At 41.4% G+C, this 19,380-nt stretch overlaps 1 protein-coding gene across 2 annotated transcripts in view; it reads right to left on the bottom strand.

Annotated features, from left to right (window-relative positions):
- The window catches only part of SLC25A13 (solute carrier family 25 member 13), a 179,144-nt gene that overhangs the window by 95,265 nt on the left and 64,499 nt on the right, over positions 1–19,380 (bottom strand). For both annotated transcript variants that reach the window (XM_015242032.3, XM_006207611.4), the window contains exon 4: positions 13,088–13,203. In XM_015242032.3, the coding sequence (XP_015097518.2) occupies positions 13,088–13,203 (116 nt within the window). The remainder of the gene's footprint in view (positions 1–13,087; positions 13,204–19,380) is intronic.

Below are 19,380 nucleotides of genomic sequence, written 5' to 3'. Positions count from 1 at the left end.
GCAGTTCCACTCCAAGGTATATATCCAAGAGAAACAAAAACATATATTAACATAAAAACTTGTCCACAAATGTTCATAGCAGCATTATTCACAATAGCCAAAAAGTGGAAACAACCCAAATGTCCATTAACTGAAGGATGAACGAAGTGTGGTATATCTGTAACAATGAGATGTTACTCGTCAATAGAATACAGCACTATTATATGTCACAACATGGATAATTCTTGAAATCACTAAACTAAGAAGCCAGTCATAAAAGACCACATGTTGTACGATTCTATTTTTATGAAATGCCCACAATAGGCAAATCCATAGACAAAAAGTAGATTAGTGGTTGCTAGGGGAAAATGGGAGTGGGGAGTGAGGATCGCTAAGGTATGAGGTTTCTGGTTGAGGTGATGAAAATATTCTACAACTGATGATGGCTGTGCAAATATGTTAACAGACTAAAAATCACTGAATCATAGTATCTCAATAAAGCTGTTAAAAAAAAAAAACCTGGAACTATCAAATCTGCTTCTTACTAATGAGTGACATTAGGCAAATTAATTACCCTGACTCCATTCTCTCAATCTATAAAATAGTAATAGAACATCTACCTCAGAGGGCTCTTCTGGAGCTAAGTGTGCCCAGTACAATGTTCTAAACACAGTAGGTAACCATTAAAATGGTAAAATTCCAAAATCTAAAGTCTTGATTATAATGAAGATTACTACGCGGGCACTAAACATTTACAAATGATACCAAAAAAAAGCAAGCACAGCGTGATTGAAAACATTGTAGTTTGTACATTTCTCAGAAAGCAATAATTTTCCTCAAATATTTAAAACCCATCCTTCTTTTAGCTCACATATTAAAAATTTGAATGAAAAATGATAAAAACATGAATCTATTATGTTTCTCAAAGTATGAAATTAAGAAAGATTAAGAACCTCCACTCTTTACTTTGAAGATCTTTCAGACACTAGAAATATTTAATTGGCAAATTACTTGCACATGCCATTAAGTGGTTAGACTGAATTTGTTTTTACAAAATTCTATGGGCTCTTCTTCCTTAACCTCCACCACACTATAATCTGAAATCATCAAGGTCTTCACTTATGCAAATTTTAACTTTCTGTGTTTTTGTTTCCATACAGAGTAACTAAATTAATGTACTTTAATTTCCAAAAGATTCACTTTTTGAAGCTCCAAATCAACACAAACGAGTTTCCCATTAAAATAAAAAAGGTTCATCAGGCTACATTATTTCAAACACTGAATCATGATCTCTCTCTCATGGATCCTAAAAATGTCATTAATACAATAAACACAGAAACGATGTTTCAGTTAAACCTGAAAGTAATCCATCCTCCACAGAGGCCAAGGGAGAGCTGCTGAACAGCACCCTTTGTCTCTGAGCAGCTTCACCGGGGTGCTTTTTCTAATGTGTGCTAAATTCCCAAAGAAAGTTGTGGTTTCGCTCGAAGGGAAATAATATTCCACCCTCCAGATACGGTTAACAACAGCTTATATGGCCATCTTCTTTCAGCACAGAGCAGAAGACACATTGTTGAATTCGTAAGTTAAATAACATACTGGAGTAAGTGGGTGCAGACCTATCGCTGCTGCCACATGCACCCATATCGAGGTTTGCCATTTCAAACCCGTTCGACAAGTATATTTTTATATTAATCACAGTTAAGGGTCTGAAGAGGGAAGAAGTATCCTGGCTACAATTCAGACTCACTCGAAGAAGTTCTGGGGGAAGAAGGGTGCCATTAAACAAAGTACAGAGAAAGTACTTCACACAGTCGGCTCCTTGCACTGACTTCTCTATAAGCCCCTGTAAACTTTATCATTATCATTATTCTGAACATATAGGTACAGTGGTGGTAAGTGGCTTTCAAAAAATAAGCACCCTCGCAGACACAGTGCGCACATACACAGGCAAGCTGAGCCGATTGTCATTCTGAAGTCATATATGGTGTTGGTGCATGGAGAAATGAGGGCCAATTTAAACCTCTTCCGCTTCTGTACACTGAGAGGGATGGAAGTACCCTGACATGAGGTCACGCGGTATCCTGGAAAAGAGTATCGTCCATCTAGTAGTGCCAGAAGGCAATGCTGTGGTTCCTACAAAACCAGTCACCTTCTACCTGTCCCTGCCTGTTTCCACATCCACGAAATAAAGCCATAAAATGACACCAGCCATTGTTCAACTGCAGCAAGAACTACGTTCCCTTGGAGAGCTTGTTCAAAATACATTGCCAAGCCCCACACCTGAAGATTCTGATTCAGCAGATTTGAGATGGAGCCAGGGAGTCCTCAGTTGTAATGAATAGCCCCCCAACCCCGCTGCTAACACAATGGGAACCTGTGCTCCGCCTTACTGATAAGAATCCTTTCTATTCTAAAATCTGATGGATCCATAAATCCTCAAGATGAATACACTATTTGAATCACCACAGTAAATGTTAGTTAACAATGACAAATGATCAAGGCTGGCAACTATGTAGCATTTGATATTAATCTTCTATTGCATGCATTATCTCAATCAACAGTGAGAGATGCCAACTGAGATGTTTTCAATCCATCTGCCAGAAGAAGTTATTTTCAACTGGATAGAATAAGTCATTAGCAGCCTTTCATAAAATCAAAAGTAGGTCAGTTAAAATGGTCTTTGGAGGTATAGAGCTAACTGTGGTTGCTCTCCAGATGTGTAAACTTGCTTTAATCATCTGTTGTCTTAATTATTCTTAACTTTCCTTAACACTAGAGAGAAACACACCAAAAAACTCTGTTTGAAACCTTTAAAGCTGTACAAGGAATCCTAATTCATTCTCTAAATGCAAGTATAATATCTATATTGTTTAAAACACCAATTTCCTAAGCTAGTTTCCTTAGACAGATGTTATCGAAAATAATTTTCTTGCAAAGGCATTAACATACATTTAACCCAACTTAAATGCTTCAAGAGCAGATGTACTACAAGTGTACACCCACAGTGATCCCATATTAGTATAAAACTGTTTTATTTCAATTAAAATGTCTAACTATCCACCCCCAACATATACCTAAACTGTAATTTTCTCTGAGAACTTCTAATATGGTCTTGATTTTGTTTCCTTTATCAACCTATCAGAGCAAAAACTGCCTTGCAACTGTTGGAAGAAATCAGTCATTAGCAGCAAGATTACAGCAAATTTTCCAATTTAGAAAAACTGTATTTTTATCTCCTCTTATACTGAAAGAATAATGGTATAATTTTACTATTTTTAAGTGAGCAGTACCGTTTAAAACAGTCAAATTTTCCCAGTGCTTCAAGTTTGAGGTTTACTTTAGCTTTCTGTTCTCTGCACTTTCTTTCCTATTCACAAGTTCTCTTTTCCCTACATCTTACACACACACTCACATACACACAGGAGGGGCAGACTTCCCCCAGCCCCAGCCCCTATTCGGCCTCTCCATGCAGTCTTCTAAAAAACAGCTAACCTTCAGGCAGCAGTTAACTAAGGAGTGGCTTCACATGGCTATTGTAATTGACTCTCCAATTGACATTCCTCCACCTTCTCAACAGGCCTTGATCCCCTCCTCCCCCATTTTTAAAATGGAGTGATGAAGTAGCAAAAAGAACAATATTTTAGCCATTTGAGCATGGACGATTCTCAAATTATCCCACCAACTGGAAGTGCTCTTTGATACCACTATCTTTCAAAATTGAAGCCATTATGGTCAATCGTGCAAATCCGCATTTAGCTTTTCGTAAATAGTGGATTTTTGACCCAATGAACTGGAACAGCTTCTGCACGGTCTCCAGGATCTCAGACAAGGCACTCCGCCCGAGGCAGGCCGCAATTCTCACCAAGGTTGAGGCTGGTTATTCTCAAAACTCACACTGTTCCTATTCAACATGCACATTCTCTACTGGAAAATGTGTAAGAAAATATACCTGGGTTCCCCCAAGATATAAAATAAAATCTACTCTTGGGAAATGACTTTCTTTCACCAAAATAATGTGTTACTTTTGTGAAACACCAAAATCAGAACCAATATTAACAAAGAACTCGGCTCAAGTAATGATCCTTCCGACTCTCAACCATTTTCCCCCTCGGTTACCTTTCTGAATATTTCATTTTCCAAATGTCTTTACAAAGATAATAATAAATGACCTTCTTTCTAGCGAGTTTTAAAAATTTTAAAAATTATGGCTGAAGTTTTGTCCTCTTCCAGTCCAACAGCTACACTCCTGTAGCTTTTTATATTTATTATTAAAGTTGAGCGCTTACCTTCAAAACTTATTTCCGTACTTTTAACTCTCTCTCATCATTTTCTGCAACTTGAATCAAAAAGGACTGAAGGAGGTTGTTTCCACATAATTCCCCATGTCAACCAGCATGTCCGTTTCCCCAGAGCACACCAATTCCCTTCCATCACAGCAGGTGTTCCTGCACAAAACCTAACTGTGAACCCAGGAAGAGCCCCTCCAAACACCAAGAAACACGTTGGAGAATTTACTAGAGGACGTTAGAACTTGCTTCATTAGTTCTGTGGATTCTGTTTACTTCTCACACACAAAAGAAAGGTAGTTTCTCTTCAAATAGTTTGATGGCTAAACGTTTTTGTTTTTTTCCCCCCTGCAGGAATTCTCAGAGCCTTAGCAAATTAAAAATTTTAGGCCTGATGACGGTCTAACAGAAGAATCCTTTTTCACACAACACTATCATAAACAGGAAACGCCACTTTAAAGTACCCAAACTTACATTATCATTCAATAGTTAGGATTAAAGGACAAGAGACAAATGCAGTTTAGGAAAAGATTGGCACTGAGCTAGCTTCTTTTGGATTCCAGACCAACTGACAGAGCTGAAGAAGAAAGCCAGCCAAGTCTCCCAGTGTGGCTCAGGGAATAGACTATTTTACAACTGAAGTTTTTAAACAGCAAAGCTGGAAAAGTCTTAAGATATTTCTACTCATTCAACTGTCCCTCTTTAAAAAGCAGTACTTATCTTTTTGCAGACCACTGACCCCTTTGAGACTTGCTAAAAGCAAATGCTCATTTACACAAAACATAATCAAAAACTCTGGCCATTCACAGACGCCCTAACACTTAACCTAGAACCACAGAGTTGAGAATTCCTGTCTTTAAAGTTGAATTAAAAACTGCAGAGACACAGACACACACCCCACAATAATGAAACTAGGTGCTTATGTTCACATAACAAGAACAGAAACTTAAATATTGCATATAAACATTTCATGAAATTTTGTCCACAGTAATGAAAAAGGTAAGTCAAAGGAAAAGAAAAGCATGTAACTGCATTAAGCAAATAAAAACTTTACATTTCAACTTAAGGAAGTACTCTGGTATAGAACATAGTTTGAATTTTCAGAAGGCCGACTGTGACTTTAGCCAGAAGGTCCTCCATTACTGCTGAGTTAAAGTATTACTGTCACCCACTGCAGATACAACAACCAAAAACACATTGATAAATAGGAACAGTTAATATTAAATTCACATCATGAAAAAACCAATCACTGGTGGGTGCAGTAAACATACCACATTAGCAGTTTCATTAAACACTCACACACACATTTTCTTGAAATTCATGATGAAAATGCTTTGCTTTCTTTCCCAGCAACAAGAAGTAAGAAACTTGGGAAAATGAAAATGTTGCAAAACTACACTGCACCAACTTGCTCAGAGGACAGCTAAGTCCTTTCAAACACTGACTTTCAGTTCTCCTCACAAAATGGGAATGATCACCCACTTGCCTGTTTCACGGAGGAACTGGGGAGCCTGCACAAGGATCGTGGGCATGTCTGCCTCCAGCTCTGCCCCACTCCAATTAATGCAGCAAAACCCAGCTTTCCCAGGAGTCATCTGGATCCTGTCCCTGTCCTCTAAACAACCCTCGGGACTCCCAAGTGCCTTTCCTATCAAATAAAAAAAACTGCTCAGAGGCCTGCGGCGGCCTCTGTGACTCCCCTTCCACTCAAAATTCTGCTCACGTCAAAAAATAAAGCCTCCTGGGTAAAGCCCCCGTCAAGTTCATTTCAACAAACTACCTGGACATCTGCGTAACCGAGGCAACTTTCTATGTGTACTGAGAACTCTCATCCAGGCACATTCTTCCGTATAATTACTTTCCAGCATGGTCATACAAACAAAATTTTAACTAATGCATTTTCTTCTTGTTCTTTCCTTTTTCGTGACAATGTACTAAATCCACCCCCACCCCATGTCTGACGTGGACAGAAACCACGAAGGGATGAACGCCACGGCACCCATCTGGATTATGAAGGAAGGCCGTCCTCACAGAGCACAGCCACCACCAGAGGGAGGCAGTGCGGCGCAGAGAACCACACTGTCCATCACCGGCCACTGCCCTGGTTCTACCACAGGCACTGCAGACAAGTTACTTAACCTCCCCAAGGCCATTTCCTCCTCAGGAAGATGGGAATCGTAACAGTCCAGACCTCCTAGGTTGTGAGGATTAAATAATAAATTACATATAAAGTACTTAGCCCAGGGCGAATCTGTAGTTAGTGATCAACAAACTTCAACGTAAAAATGTCAGTTACTTCCCTTCTCTCAAGAAATTACACAAAACCACGTGTCTTTGGAACAGAACAAGCTCAAAAGCTACTCCTGGATCCACCTTCCCTTCCTCTGACCCCTGCTTACCCACAGCCAATCAGGAGCCAAGTCAGATAGGATTCATTCTGGGCAAGGCCCTCGTGGGGTCCGGAGATACGAGTCCAGCTCAGGCCGTCCCTGGAGTGTCACAGCACCTCCCAGTGACCATCACCTCCAGACCCCACAGCTCCATCTCTTCCCACAAGACACAGCCCACAGCGCATCCCCTTGGTGCACAGGCTCCTCCAGGTCTGCTTGGATAGCCTCCCTCCCTCCTCCGCACGTAGCCTGCTTAACATTACAGACAGTATATCCTGACATCATTCTACATATTCTCCATGTGTTTACTGACTCTCCCTAAAAAGCTCCTCGAACAGAAGGAATTTTTAGTCTTACTGCTGCTCTATCTCCAGTCTTACAAAATACTAAGCATTCAATATTCTTTTATCTCATTCATCCAGTAAAAGGTTTCAAACACTATTTGCCGATAACTACCAAATTTCTGTCCCTCAAATTTCACACTCATAGATCTAAGTGCCTATTTGACATCCTCACTTTGGTATCCAACAGGCATCAAACTAATACATCCAAGAGCAAGCTCCTGTTCTTTCCTGGCCAGCAGTCCTCAAAGTTATCACCTGATACCTCCACCTTCCAGCTGATCTGGACAAAGATTTTGGAATCATTCTTGCTTCCCCTCTCTCTCCTCTCTTTCACAACCCACATCCAATCCATCTGAGAACCCTGCGGATTCTCTCTTCAATACATCCTTAACCCCACTCAGGCTGAAGGTACCATGATTCTGCATTTGGATTATTGCAACAGCTTCCTAACTGTTCTCTTTCTGCTCTAGGCCTTCTATGGTCTATTTTCAACACAGCAGTCAGAGCGATCCTGTTAAAATATAAACCAGATCATGACACTCTTCTGCTAAACAACGACGACAACAAAAAATCCAATCCTGCAATCGTTTCCCAGTTCACTTACCACCAAAGCCCAAGTGCTAACCTTGACCTACAGATCTGTTACTTCTCTGAGCTTCTCTCCTACCAGGCCCCGTTGCTTCACTCAGTTCACATGGGTCCTCCTTGCTGTTCCTCAAATGTGCCAAGAGCACTCCAGCCTTCAAACCTGGGCAAAGGCCATTCCTCTCACCTGGGACAGTCTCTTCCCCTCCTCCACCCCCATTCTGTATCATCAGTTCCCTTATCTCATTCAAATTTGTGCTCAAAAGTCACTTTCTCAATGAAGCCAACCAAACCACAGTACACACAAAGAAGAGAATCTTCTGTTTCACAGCTCATTGAAATCACCTAAGTACCACCACATACCCATTTACTAAGTGTCTTAAAATTATCAACTTGTGGATCAACAAACTGTGTTCCACTGGCCCACCAGCTGTTTTTGCAAATTGTTTCATGGGAACAGAGCCGCATGCATCCATTTACATAGTAGCCATAGGAACATAAGAACTGAGTAGTTGTGGCAGAAATCCTATGGCTTTACAGAAAAAGTTTGCTGCCCTTGATTTGGCATATTCCAAGTTGCAGCAATTAAGACAGTACAGTACTGGTGCAGAAGAGACAATTACAAAAGGACAGTTCAGAAACAGACCCACACTTGATTTAGGATAGCAGTGTCACTGTGGGGCAGTAAAAGAAGGAGTGATTCTTTTAATAAGTGGTGCTGAGTGAACTAGATATCCACAGGGGGAGGAACCCTGACCCCCCACCAGATGCAAAAACAAACAACAAAACAGCCAATGAATTCTAGAAAGACTAAACTCTAAATCTGAAAGGAAAACAAAACTTCTATAAGATAATACAGTAGAATATCTTCATATCCTTGGGATAAGCAAAAATTTCTTAAACAGGATACAAAAGTACTATCAATAAATGAAAATGTAGTAATTTGTACTCCATTAAAATCAAGAACTTAAGTTCCTCAGGACTCCATTAACTGAGTAAAAAAAAAAAAGTGCAAGTCACAGAGTAAAGACATCTATCAAATACGTAACCCACAAAGGCATTGTATCTAGAAAAGAGACACATAGTGAAGAGCATATTCAAATGGCCAATAAACTTTTTTAAAAGTTGCAAAACCCATAAGTAATCATAAAAATGAAAATTAAAGCCACAGGGTGAGATATCACTAAAATGAAAGTGACTGATAACAGCAAGAGTTTGCAAAGAAGTGGAATAACTAGAACTCTCAGACATGGATGGTATGAATGTAAACTGGTACAACCATTTTAGAAAACTGTTTGGCAATATCTCCTGAAGCTAAATATATACATTTTGTTTGACTCAGCAATTCTGCTCCTAGAAATGCCTACACACACACACATACACACACACACACAATAAAAATATATAAAAGAATGTCCAAAGCACATTTGCAGCAATCAAAACAGGAAATATGCAAATGTCAATGAATGGTAGAATGAGTAAATATATTAGAATAAAGTGATATGATGGAATACTATACAGCAAAGAAAAAGAACAAAGTGAAAAAGCATGGGAGAATCTCAAATAAAATTTGAGTAAAAAAAGTGAGTGAAAGAATACATTTTGCAGCACTTCATTTTTATTAAGTTTAAAAGCAAGAAAAATCAACTGATGGTGATAAACATCAGTTGTTACCATTGGGACTAGGGGGCAGTAAGAGAGGTGTTGAGTGCTGGTACCATTCTCTTTCTGATTGGAAGGTGGTAAAACAAGTATGTACAACTGAGCAAATTCATCAAGATATACACTTAATGATTTATGCATTCTTCTGTATGTTATGTTCTACTTCAATAAAGTACAGTTTAAAAAATCAAGAGTAAAAAAAAAATCACTGGCATATAAAACTGGCTAAAAACTCAAAGATTTAGAATACTTTTTCTCCACTCACGTGGAATGGCAAGTTTTTAAGTAGAATTTCGCACTTATACTGATACACTAGGGTTATGCACCTGTTTATGTCTTAAAACACAAATAACAGGTATCAAAATAAGAAAACATGGTGAGAACTAGAATATTGGACATATTTTTCCCTCAAAGAAAATAGGATAATGTAATAAACTAGGTATCAAAGCAACAAAGCCGGCCTAATCAAGATCTGTTCATTGTGGCAAACACAGGGAGTGACTCAGACATGAGAATGTGTAAATGTAAACGAGGCCTCAGAGAACACAGGGCAAGGCTTCCCTGAAATGTGACACTGAGACGCTCCATCTGATTTCTGTTTAGTGTGTATCAGAATCAGCATTAGTGGGAGCATGAACACAGCTGGCTTGTTGACAAACACTGGTGCTTACCAAGATTAGTCCTAGAAGCCCTGCTTCGAACAAGCTCTTATGTGGAAACCTAATAGGTAAACAGATAAAGCATGTAACTGCTTTCCTCTGGACGAAATGCAAGGCCAGGAGACAGGGAATTTGAAGCCACTCGCCAGCCTTCCCTACATGGGAAGCCGCCCACTGGCCCGCTGTATAGTGCAAAAACAAGGCTCACCCCGTGGCCACAGCTGACCGTGCTAATCTGAGGGTAAGAAGGCAGCCCTTCTTCTCTTGCCACTCCAGGCTTCCCCTCCCAAACAGGCACACTCACGTAGACAACCTTCTGAAATCCGAAAGGATCATTTTTGGGTGAAGGATTTACAGGGAGCTGAGGAAGTCACTGGAGGTAAGAGTGCCACCTCATGCATCTCAGACAGCCCCGTACGGACACAGCCAGGGCACAGAGTTTATCTAATATTGTGGGTTTATGAGACCAAGATTGACTAAGTAGGTCCTCTCTTCTGCCCAACTCCATCTTTTAAAAAGTTTCTTTAACCCCATTGTGAGTTTCCTGGAAAACCTATTTCTTTTTTGGCTTCTTCTAAAGGTACCTGCTCACAAAACACTCTTTGGCTGCCACAGCCCCATAGGATTTTGTTTATATGGGCAAAAGCCTGTTGTACACAGCATTCACCTCCAATGAACAACTCTACCATGCCTTATGAAATATGTAAAGTCAGCTATTATTTTGCAATTTGATGGTCATTTGGAGATGTTCTTTGTACTACACATATCTCTTTCAGTCTGATCCTAAATAGAGATTAATAGCTCAGAAAAGCCCAGGCTACATTTTATGACACCCACAGGGTGAGGACCCCATCAGCTCATCGTAAAAGGAAACAGGACATACTCTGTTTGCGTCTTGTGACATAGGCAGATTCTGAGACTACCTGCAGAAGGCAGGGTCCTGGGAGACGGGTGTTAAGTTCTTCTACAACAGTCAGTGCAACTGATGATGTAATCATAATTCTAGCTCCTTGGAAGCCCCCATTTCTTACTCACTCTTACGTCTTCAGAGATGGGACAGTGTGCAACACAGTAAGCAAATTACTGGCTACCTGGCCAGTGATTAAACTGCACCTTAAAAGTAAAGGGCTTCCCAAATAAAAAAAAAAATCCCCCTGCGTTCTCTCAGGGTATTTCTTTTAGTACTATTATTTTGATAAAGACCTTTGTTTTCCTCATAGGCAGATCTTCTAATCCTTATACAGTCCTGTAAGGTAGGTTATTACCTTGAGTCTAGAGATAAGGAAAGTAAGACTCAGGATGAGGAAATGACTTGTCCATCAACAAACAGCTGGTAAGAAGCAGAAACAGCCCACAGGCCACTGTTTCCTCTACTGTTCGCAGATGACGCCCATCTCCCACACCTGGGGCTGTCCTGTTCTTTCCTTCTTATCACACTAACACACACACCCCTCCCAGCACTGGCCAGAGTCTCGTTTCCTTCCTGCCCAGGGCCAGTGGTGTGGCCAGTGCCACCCACAGCACCCGACACTTCTTGCCCATAAAGGCTAGACTGGTCAGAGTCCAGGAAAACGTCTGAAGACTGTCCCTCAGTCCCCCTCTAGCGTGCTGCAGACAGGAGGAAGACGAGCAAGAGCACATGTGTGCTGAGCTCATGCAAACCTGTAGGCTGGCTCCCCTTGTCCAACCCAAGGAAATGCCACCATAACCTTCTCATCAAACTGACTCCCATAAATCAATACCACCATGAGCTAGCGGCTCATTCATTACTTGACCATTTTAACAGGGACATTTTTATGGGTGTTCCACTGAAAAGTTGTGGTTACAGTGAGGCTAAGAGGAATTAGGTGATGGAAAAGGAATAAACTAACAATTATTCCAGGGATTTTTAAATATTAAATAACCCTAACCAAGTGTTAACGGAAAGCATCTGAGCTTCCAGGTTATATGATACTAACCAGGCAAATATATGTGTTTTGCTTCTGCCCTGGGTGATCTAGCCTTAAATAACTGTCATGGCAAATGGACGTCGAGAAACGGGTAGGGGAAAGAAATGACTACTAGAATAAATCTACCACACTGCCTTAGCTATACTTCATGTAGTTCTTATCTTCATTTCTGATAACAGGGAAATAAAGAAAGGACAATTAGCTTGGCTCAGAGACAAAAATGGCAGAGCTGGAAGGAGCTAAGTCTCTTCCAAGTCCAGAACTACTCCAGAATAGATGGTGCCCTATTACATCATCTGTATTTCCTCGGTCTGTACATTTCTCCCAAGTCAGACAAGCTCAAGAGGTCTGAATGATTTGGAAACAATGAACAAAGACACTTAGAATGTGTGCATTAGCCATTTCCCCTGAATGAGCAATCTGTATGTTCCAAAGGGCTCCAAAATTTCTCACGGCAGCACTGTCTACACGAGGTTTACATGCACAGACCACATATGCTGGATGCCGCACAGTCCAAGGGAAACATGGTACCTTTAGTCCAACAGATCTTCAGTAGCCCGTTGATTTTTCAAAAAGAACTTACCACTGCCCTGCCACGCCTTCATTTTCCCTTTCTTCTAATACTTAAAAGACTTCAGGGTTTTCTGCAGCTTTGCAACTGATCCCCATGAAGACAGCTCTGCCTTTCCAAATAAAGGCAGCAATGGCAGCGGAGCAGGCCCTGCCATCCCAGCTATGGGGGAACGTGTCACTTAGAAGAACAAGTTCCTCATGCACTGCTCTGAACTACCATCTCGTGTTGTGCCTCTGGACACATGCTACTCCACGAGGGTGCAAAGGGCTGGGAACATGAGTCCCATGAGTCCCTTCTTCCGTAGGGACTTCACTCACTTCTTCACTCTACCCATGGAAAGCACTACTGATGGTGAAGGGAATGAACTAGACAGTCAAGCCCTGTCTACACTGTACAATCCTGTGACAGAGTCCTCAAGCTACGTCCTTCCTGATAGTTAAACTGGAGTACCAGGACTGCTAAGCCAGAAACTCATTTTTTTCAAGAAAGGAGACATTTTTTCAGGAACTAGAGCCTCCAAATACTGAGATATCTTTGTTAAAAGGGACATGCCTAACTCCCTAAAAGCATTTCCATACACTTCATTCCTGGAAAATAAATAAATAAAATGCTCACACAAGTCCACACTTACTCAGGTATGCATACATGCCCCTTACCAAAAGTCACTTCTCCTTTGCCAGCTTTGTCAAACAGCTGAAAGGCCACCATGAACAAAGCATCCGGGGCACACAGGACAGATTCAAATGCAACAAATTCTTGAAAGGATATTAATCTGCAACACAAAACAAGCACAAAGCATAAAGTCAGTAGCTTGTGGAAGATAAAGGCATACACAAATATACACAAAGGGAAAAAAATAAAATGTCACTGTCAAAAAAGTAAAATTAAAACTAAAAGCATGTACAAACACTTAGCATTTCTTTTCACATATAGTGGACTGAAATAACACACAGAATCTAACAGACATGACAGATTTGAGGACATGGTGACATGTTAAATGCATTACAATTTCAGATGTACTGTTTTATCCAACATACTACTTTTGTTTCAGGGATATTGTTAGATTGTAGAATTAAAGGTTACATACTTTTGATTAATACACGATTGTTAACAGCAAAACAGACCAGCTCTGTCATTCACTAATATCCTTTCTACACCATATCAATGTCAAAAAGGTTCACAAAGATTCATTCATCACTGATATCTACTGGCCACGTGAGGACTGAAATAAAGAATGATACTGGGGGTGGTAGACAGGACGCAGATAAATTAGACATGAAACGTGACCCCAAGGAACTTCTCGTCTGGTAACATGAGCCTAAAATACTACACAGGAAAGACAAATAGTAAGACAGGGATCAATAGTGATAATAGAATTTTGGTAGGAAATCAAAGAATGGTCTGTGGCCGAAATGGAACGTGAACTGGGTCTTGAAAAATTAGTGAAATTCAGGTATGCAGTAATGTGCACAGAGGAGGGGTCACTTTAGGCAGGGGGAAATGCCTACAGAAATGCCAAGAAAGCTGGGGAGTGTACATGGAAAATGGTGAGGAACTGACTTTGGACAGTAAAATGCATCAGAGAACACTGGGAGGTTGAGAGATGGGCCTGAAGACAAGGAAAGGACTTGATCTGTCTTCTCTAGGAAGCAAGGAGTGATGGATAGCTTCTGAGCAAGGTCGTGACATGATCCCGACTCCCTAATAGGAAGAACACAACAGGCCACAGATGCTTTGACTTCCAAGGAGTAAATAAATCTACAAAGGCAGTCCTAGAAATGTTCTTTGCCATTATTTTGTCTTTCAAAAGTCCAAACGTTCCTATGATTCGTTGAGATAGCCCAGGTCTCTGGGGGATACATGGGGAGGAAGAAAACTGGAGTGTTTTCCTATGTTTCACAGAACAATTACTTCTAAACATCTTATAGAAAGAACACATTTTTATACAAAGAGTTACAAAGTTAACTAAGCTATTTCCCAGAATGTCACTTGATTTTAATAACGCCACCAAGAAAGGAAAACTGATGGTGTGTTCATTACACTGTCTCTATGTCACTCACCATCCAAAAACACATCCTTCCGAATGAATGCAGGGGGACATTCAGAAGCAGCGTGTGTCACAGAAACACACTTGCCCAGAACATTTTCTCCTCTACTGTATTGTCTGTCTCACTGAGAATCTTTGTGCAAGTAAGAGCAGGGGAGGGTGGGGATGGCAAGGGAAGCACTTCTGAGTTCCTGGCTGACCTAAAGGGGCTGACTACTTGCTGGGGGAAAGGAAGGTAGTCACGGGCACGTGTCCCCACCAGAACGCAAGCACGAGGTGCCAAAAGTCAAAGAAGAAATACAGCATTTCAGGGCCCAGGGGTAGGGATTTGTTCAGCCTGGAAGAGTTAAGGAATGCTTCGTGGGGGTGTGGCATTTAAAGAACAAATTTTAAAGCTGAAAAGATCTGAGTGAGCATCTACTTCAGTTTCCTCATTTTAATTTTGAGAAAACCAGAAGTTAGGACTTGTGCAAGGTGAAAACTGGCTTCTGGCATTTGGGCCTGAAAACCAGGTATCCTGGTTCCCATTTGCTGGAGACAGAATTCCTGTTGGTGTGGGAGGAGGGAGAGAAGGGAGAAGGGCAGGGAGAGGGTGATCCAAACTGTGGACAGAACAAAGTACAGACATGATGACCAGCGGGGCGTGCTGTGTCAGAGAAGGACAAGGCGTTACCGACCCTGCACCTAATGGTCCCACGGAGTAAAAGAGTGGATGAGCTGTAATGCCAGTCACCTGAGAAGGACCTTCAAGGCCAAGTTACAGAATCCTGCCTTTTTTTTTTTTGCAGCCAATGAGAAGTCACTGAAGACTTTAGGGTTAATAAATATCAGGTTCAGGTCTTTGCTTTAGAAATGGAACTGGTGTGGCAGATGAATTTAATCCAAGAAAGACAGATGGGGGAGAACAGCCTGACAGCTAGAGACAGCAGGAGTCTAACCAGAGCTGGAGCACTAGGATTGGACAGAGGAAAGGCTGGAGAAACACAGCTGGGGCAGGAATGACAAAACTTGAGAGCCACTGGATGTCAGAGGCTGAGGGCCAGGGAAGAAGCCAAGTTACTTCCAAGACTTTTAACTTGGATAACGAGTGGGATGATGATATCACCAACAAAGACAAAGACTGAAAAAGGAAAAAGAAGGGACTTCTGAGAGAGCAAGACCAATTCTGACCGTGCTAAATTGGAGGTACCCGTGGGCACTGAAGTATGGTGCCTGGCAGGAAACCAAAAGGACTAGTGTGGAACTCAGGAGCAGCTGGTATGAATTGAACTGTGTCTCCCCCAAAAAAATTCACGCTGAAGTCCTAAACTCAGAGTATTTTACTTGGAAATAGCACTGTTGTGAGTGTAATCAGTTAAGATGAAGTCCTACTGGAGTACGGCAGGCAGCCAACCCAGTGTCACTAGAGTTCTGGTGAAAGGGGGAAATCTGCACCCAGACACACACAAGAAGAATGCCACGTGATGATGAAGGCAGAGATCAGAGTGATGCTTCTATAAACCAAGGAACCCCAGACTGCCAGCAAACCCCCCAAAGCTAGGGAGGAGGCATGGGACAGATTCTTCTTCACAGACCTCAGCAGGAACTAACCTTGCTGACACCTGGATCTTAGCCTGCACAACTGTGAGAACACAAATGTCTTTTCTTTCTTTGTTTTCTTTTTAAAGCCACCCAGTTTGTGGTATTTTGTTATGTCAGCCCTGGTAAATGAATACAGAAGCCAAGACTGGAAACACAGATCAATGATTTTTTTAAACAAAGACTAAAGGTCGGAATGACATTGCCCAGAAGCATTTTACCAAGGGATGCATGCTCACCCAGCTCAGCCCACTGAGGAGCACCACAGAGCAGAAGTGTGTGTGTGTGTGTGTGTGTGTGCATGTTTAAATCTGTATCAATTTTTTTAAATTGAAGTATACTCAGTTACAATGTGTTGATTTCTGAAATGTGTTTCTTACTGTCTGCTTTCTTCTCACCACTGCCTCACTCCAGGGACCGCCTTGGGGCAGACACCAACCACCCACAGCCACACACTCATCTCATCAATGGCAGTTTAACAAGGAGGAAAACAATCCTATGTGCTAAACTAACCCTGCACAGACAGTAGGTGAGTTAAAGGCAGATCACACAGTGTGCTATGTAGAAATGGGACATCTTTTAAATTTAATGATCTGAATAAAAAAAGGCTTAAACACCAGTAAAAGAGAATCTCACCTGTCTAGAGAATAGTATGAGAAACCCGAAGACTATCTATCTGGGTGAACAAATCCTCCCCTGGCAACATCAATGCGGTTTCATGACCGTAACTGGCCAATGAATGCGTTGGTATTTTAGGCATGTTACAGATATCAAAAAGGTATGTAATTTGGTAATCCTGTTAGATACAGTGTTATACATCTATGTAGGAGGTACAGAGACGAACCATGAGATCATAATGTTTTACTGTTCATCAAGATCATTCTGGATTTTCAACATAATCTAACTAGAAGGCTATCAGAATAATTACACAGCACTATATTCATTTACAGCATGATATCTAAAAACATTTATCTTTCTATCTATATTTTTTTTATATAAACAGTACTCCAGTCTTGCCTTTCAGATTTAATGGGTGTTAGCATAAGCTACAACAAAGAATACAAGCTCCATCAAGTTCAGACCTGGCTGGCAAGCTCACTTAGCTCCTTTTCCACCCCCAACTTCCCAAACATCTTTGATGATGTTAGATGTCCTCTAAAATAAGTCATACGCCTCTGATGAACTCTCTGACTAGTATCTAAGGGAACAGTCACAGTTTGACATTAATTTTCAACAGCTAACACAGAAGTCACATTTTCACAGGCCTCCACCACAAGATTAGGGGAGAGCAGGTTTCCAACTACTCTATTTCATGATTCTGACGTGAACAGAGATTTTTTTTAAGCAAGCCATTTCTGTTTTCCAAACCACCAGAGCTACTGTTCTTCTGAAAGCCATTTATAACAGCAGCAGCATGACAAGTCCCTTAAAGGCTAGGTAAAGCAGCTGGAGCACTACACACTGCACCACATACTGAGAGCCAAGGAGGAGAGGGGTTAAAAGTGGAGCGCCTCTGTCCATTGTGCCTAGGACGGTGTAAGATTACGTATCTCCTACAGACATAGGAAGATGCTAGAAGGATACGTACCAACACGATGGCAGTGCTTCTTTAAGGTAGCAAGCCTTAGGCCTCCTCTCCCCACCCCTCTGTCCTTCTCAGCTTTGCAAGGGACAGCTCTTAGCCTGGAGATACTTCAAATATAAATATAACAGGGAATATAGACTGAAAATTATGATATTATGGAAAAAGTTTTAAGCAATAATCAGAGAACTGGAGATAAATTACCCCATGAATTCAGAGGAAGGAAAAAGTATTGTTATATTGAGAAAGGAAGAGACGGGGAAAGTCAGTGAAATTAGGAACACACCATGTCAGACAGGAAGACAGGACCAAGTGGTCACATACCAGCTGTCCTGCAGCAGAGGGAAGGTGATCGAGTGGAGATGGGGTGGGGGCGGAAGGCATCAACTTCCATGGGGCTTCTGCGCTACTCTACGGGCTGGGCACGGGCCAGCACTAAGCGTGTGCAGATGAAAAGTACGATTTCTGCTCCCCAAGAACTGGAGGTCTGAGGGGGCAGACGGCGAGCCAGGAACCAAGGAAGGAGGGTTGGAGACGAAGAGCCACAGGAAGCGCACGTGTGCTGGAGTGAGGGAAGGTGCAGAGGAAGCTGTGGTGCTCGTGACGGCAGACAAAAGTCTGGAACTTTTAGTGATGTGATGAATTTGTGCTTCACAAAGGAGTGTTAAGTGAACTGGGGGGAGACGAGCCTGGAGTTGGGGAGATGTGCTGGCTGAATCCAGGGAAGAGTCACGAAGACCCAAGGGAGGTGGGAGGACCTGGTGCTATGCCCTCCTCTCCAGGGGACAACCTGACCACACAGCAAGAGTCTTCAAAATGCCCACCCTCTGACACCACAATCCCACTTATCCTAAAAAATTTATCCTAAAAAATAATCAGTGAACATGTGCAAACTTTTATGTACAAGAATGTTCAAGCAGCATTGTTGGTAACAGTGAAAAAAGTGAAGACAACCTCAATATGCAACAATATGTGACTGATTCAACAAGGAAACGTTCATACACAGAAAACAATGCAACCATTACAAATTGCTACAAAGTTACATCCTGAAGCAGAAAGTCAGCTAAACAAATACATGTAGAAAACAAAACCATTTTGTTAAAGATGGACAAAAATGGTATTTTATACACATACGCAAAAAGTTTGAAGGAACACCAGAGTGTGAGCAATGAGTATCTCTGTGTAGCTAAAATATGAGAAATTTAAGGTTTTTTTCTTTTTGCTTGCCTATATTTTCTCATCTCAATAACACACACACTATATTACTTTTGTAGTAAGAAGAAAACAAAAATTTCTATGATACAAACAGCAAGGACCTACTTACAGCACAAGGAACTATATTCAAGATCTTGTAATAATCTATAATGGAGAAGAATCTGAAAAAGAATATACACATATGTGTATGTATAACTGAATCACTTTGCTATACACCTGACACTAACACATTGTAAATTAACTATCCTTCAATTTAAAAAAAGAAACAAAAACAAAAACCCAGCAAGGACCTAAACATGGGTAGCAGCAGCAGGACTAAGAGATGGGTGGGGAGAACTGAAAAAAAAAAAAGCAGTAACTGATGGGGAAGACTCACAACAACGTGGGCTCTCCAAGGTGGGTAACTCCATTCTCCTCCTCCCTGCTGTTGTCGAGCCTTGCTCAGCAGTGGCGTGTACCCCATGTGGTCCCTTTCATCTCCCACTTGCCTCCTACCTCCAGGCCAACTCTGCGGCTATGAAAGTTGA

The sequence above is a fragment of the Vicugna pacos genome, chromosome 7, assembly GCF_048564905.1.
Source record: "Vicugna pacos chromosome 7, VicPac4, whole genome shotgun sequence".
In the NCBI taxonomy this organism is placed as follows: Eukaryota; Metazoa; Chordata; class Mammalia; order Artiodactyla; family Camelidae; genus Vicugna; species Vicugna pacos.
This window is presented reverse-complemented; position numbering and strand designations above follow the sequence as displayed.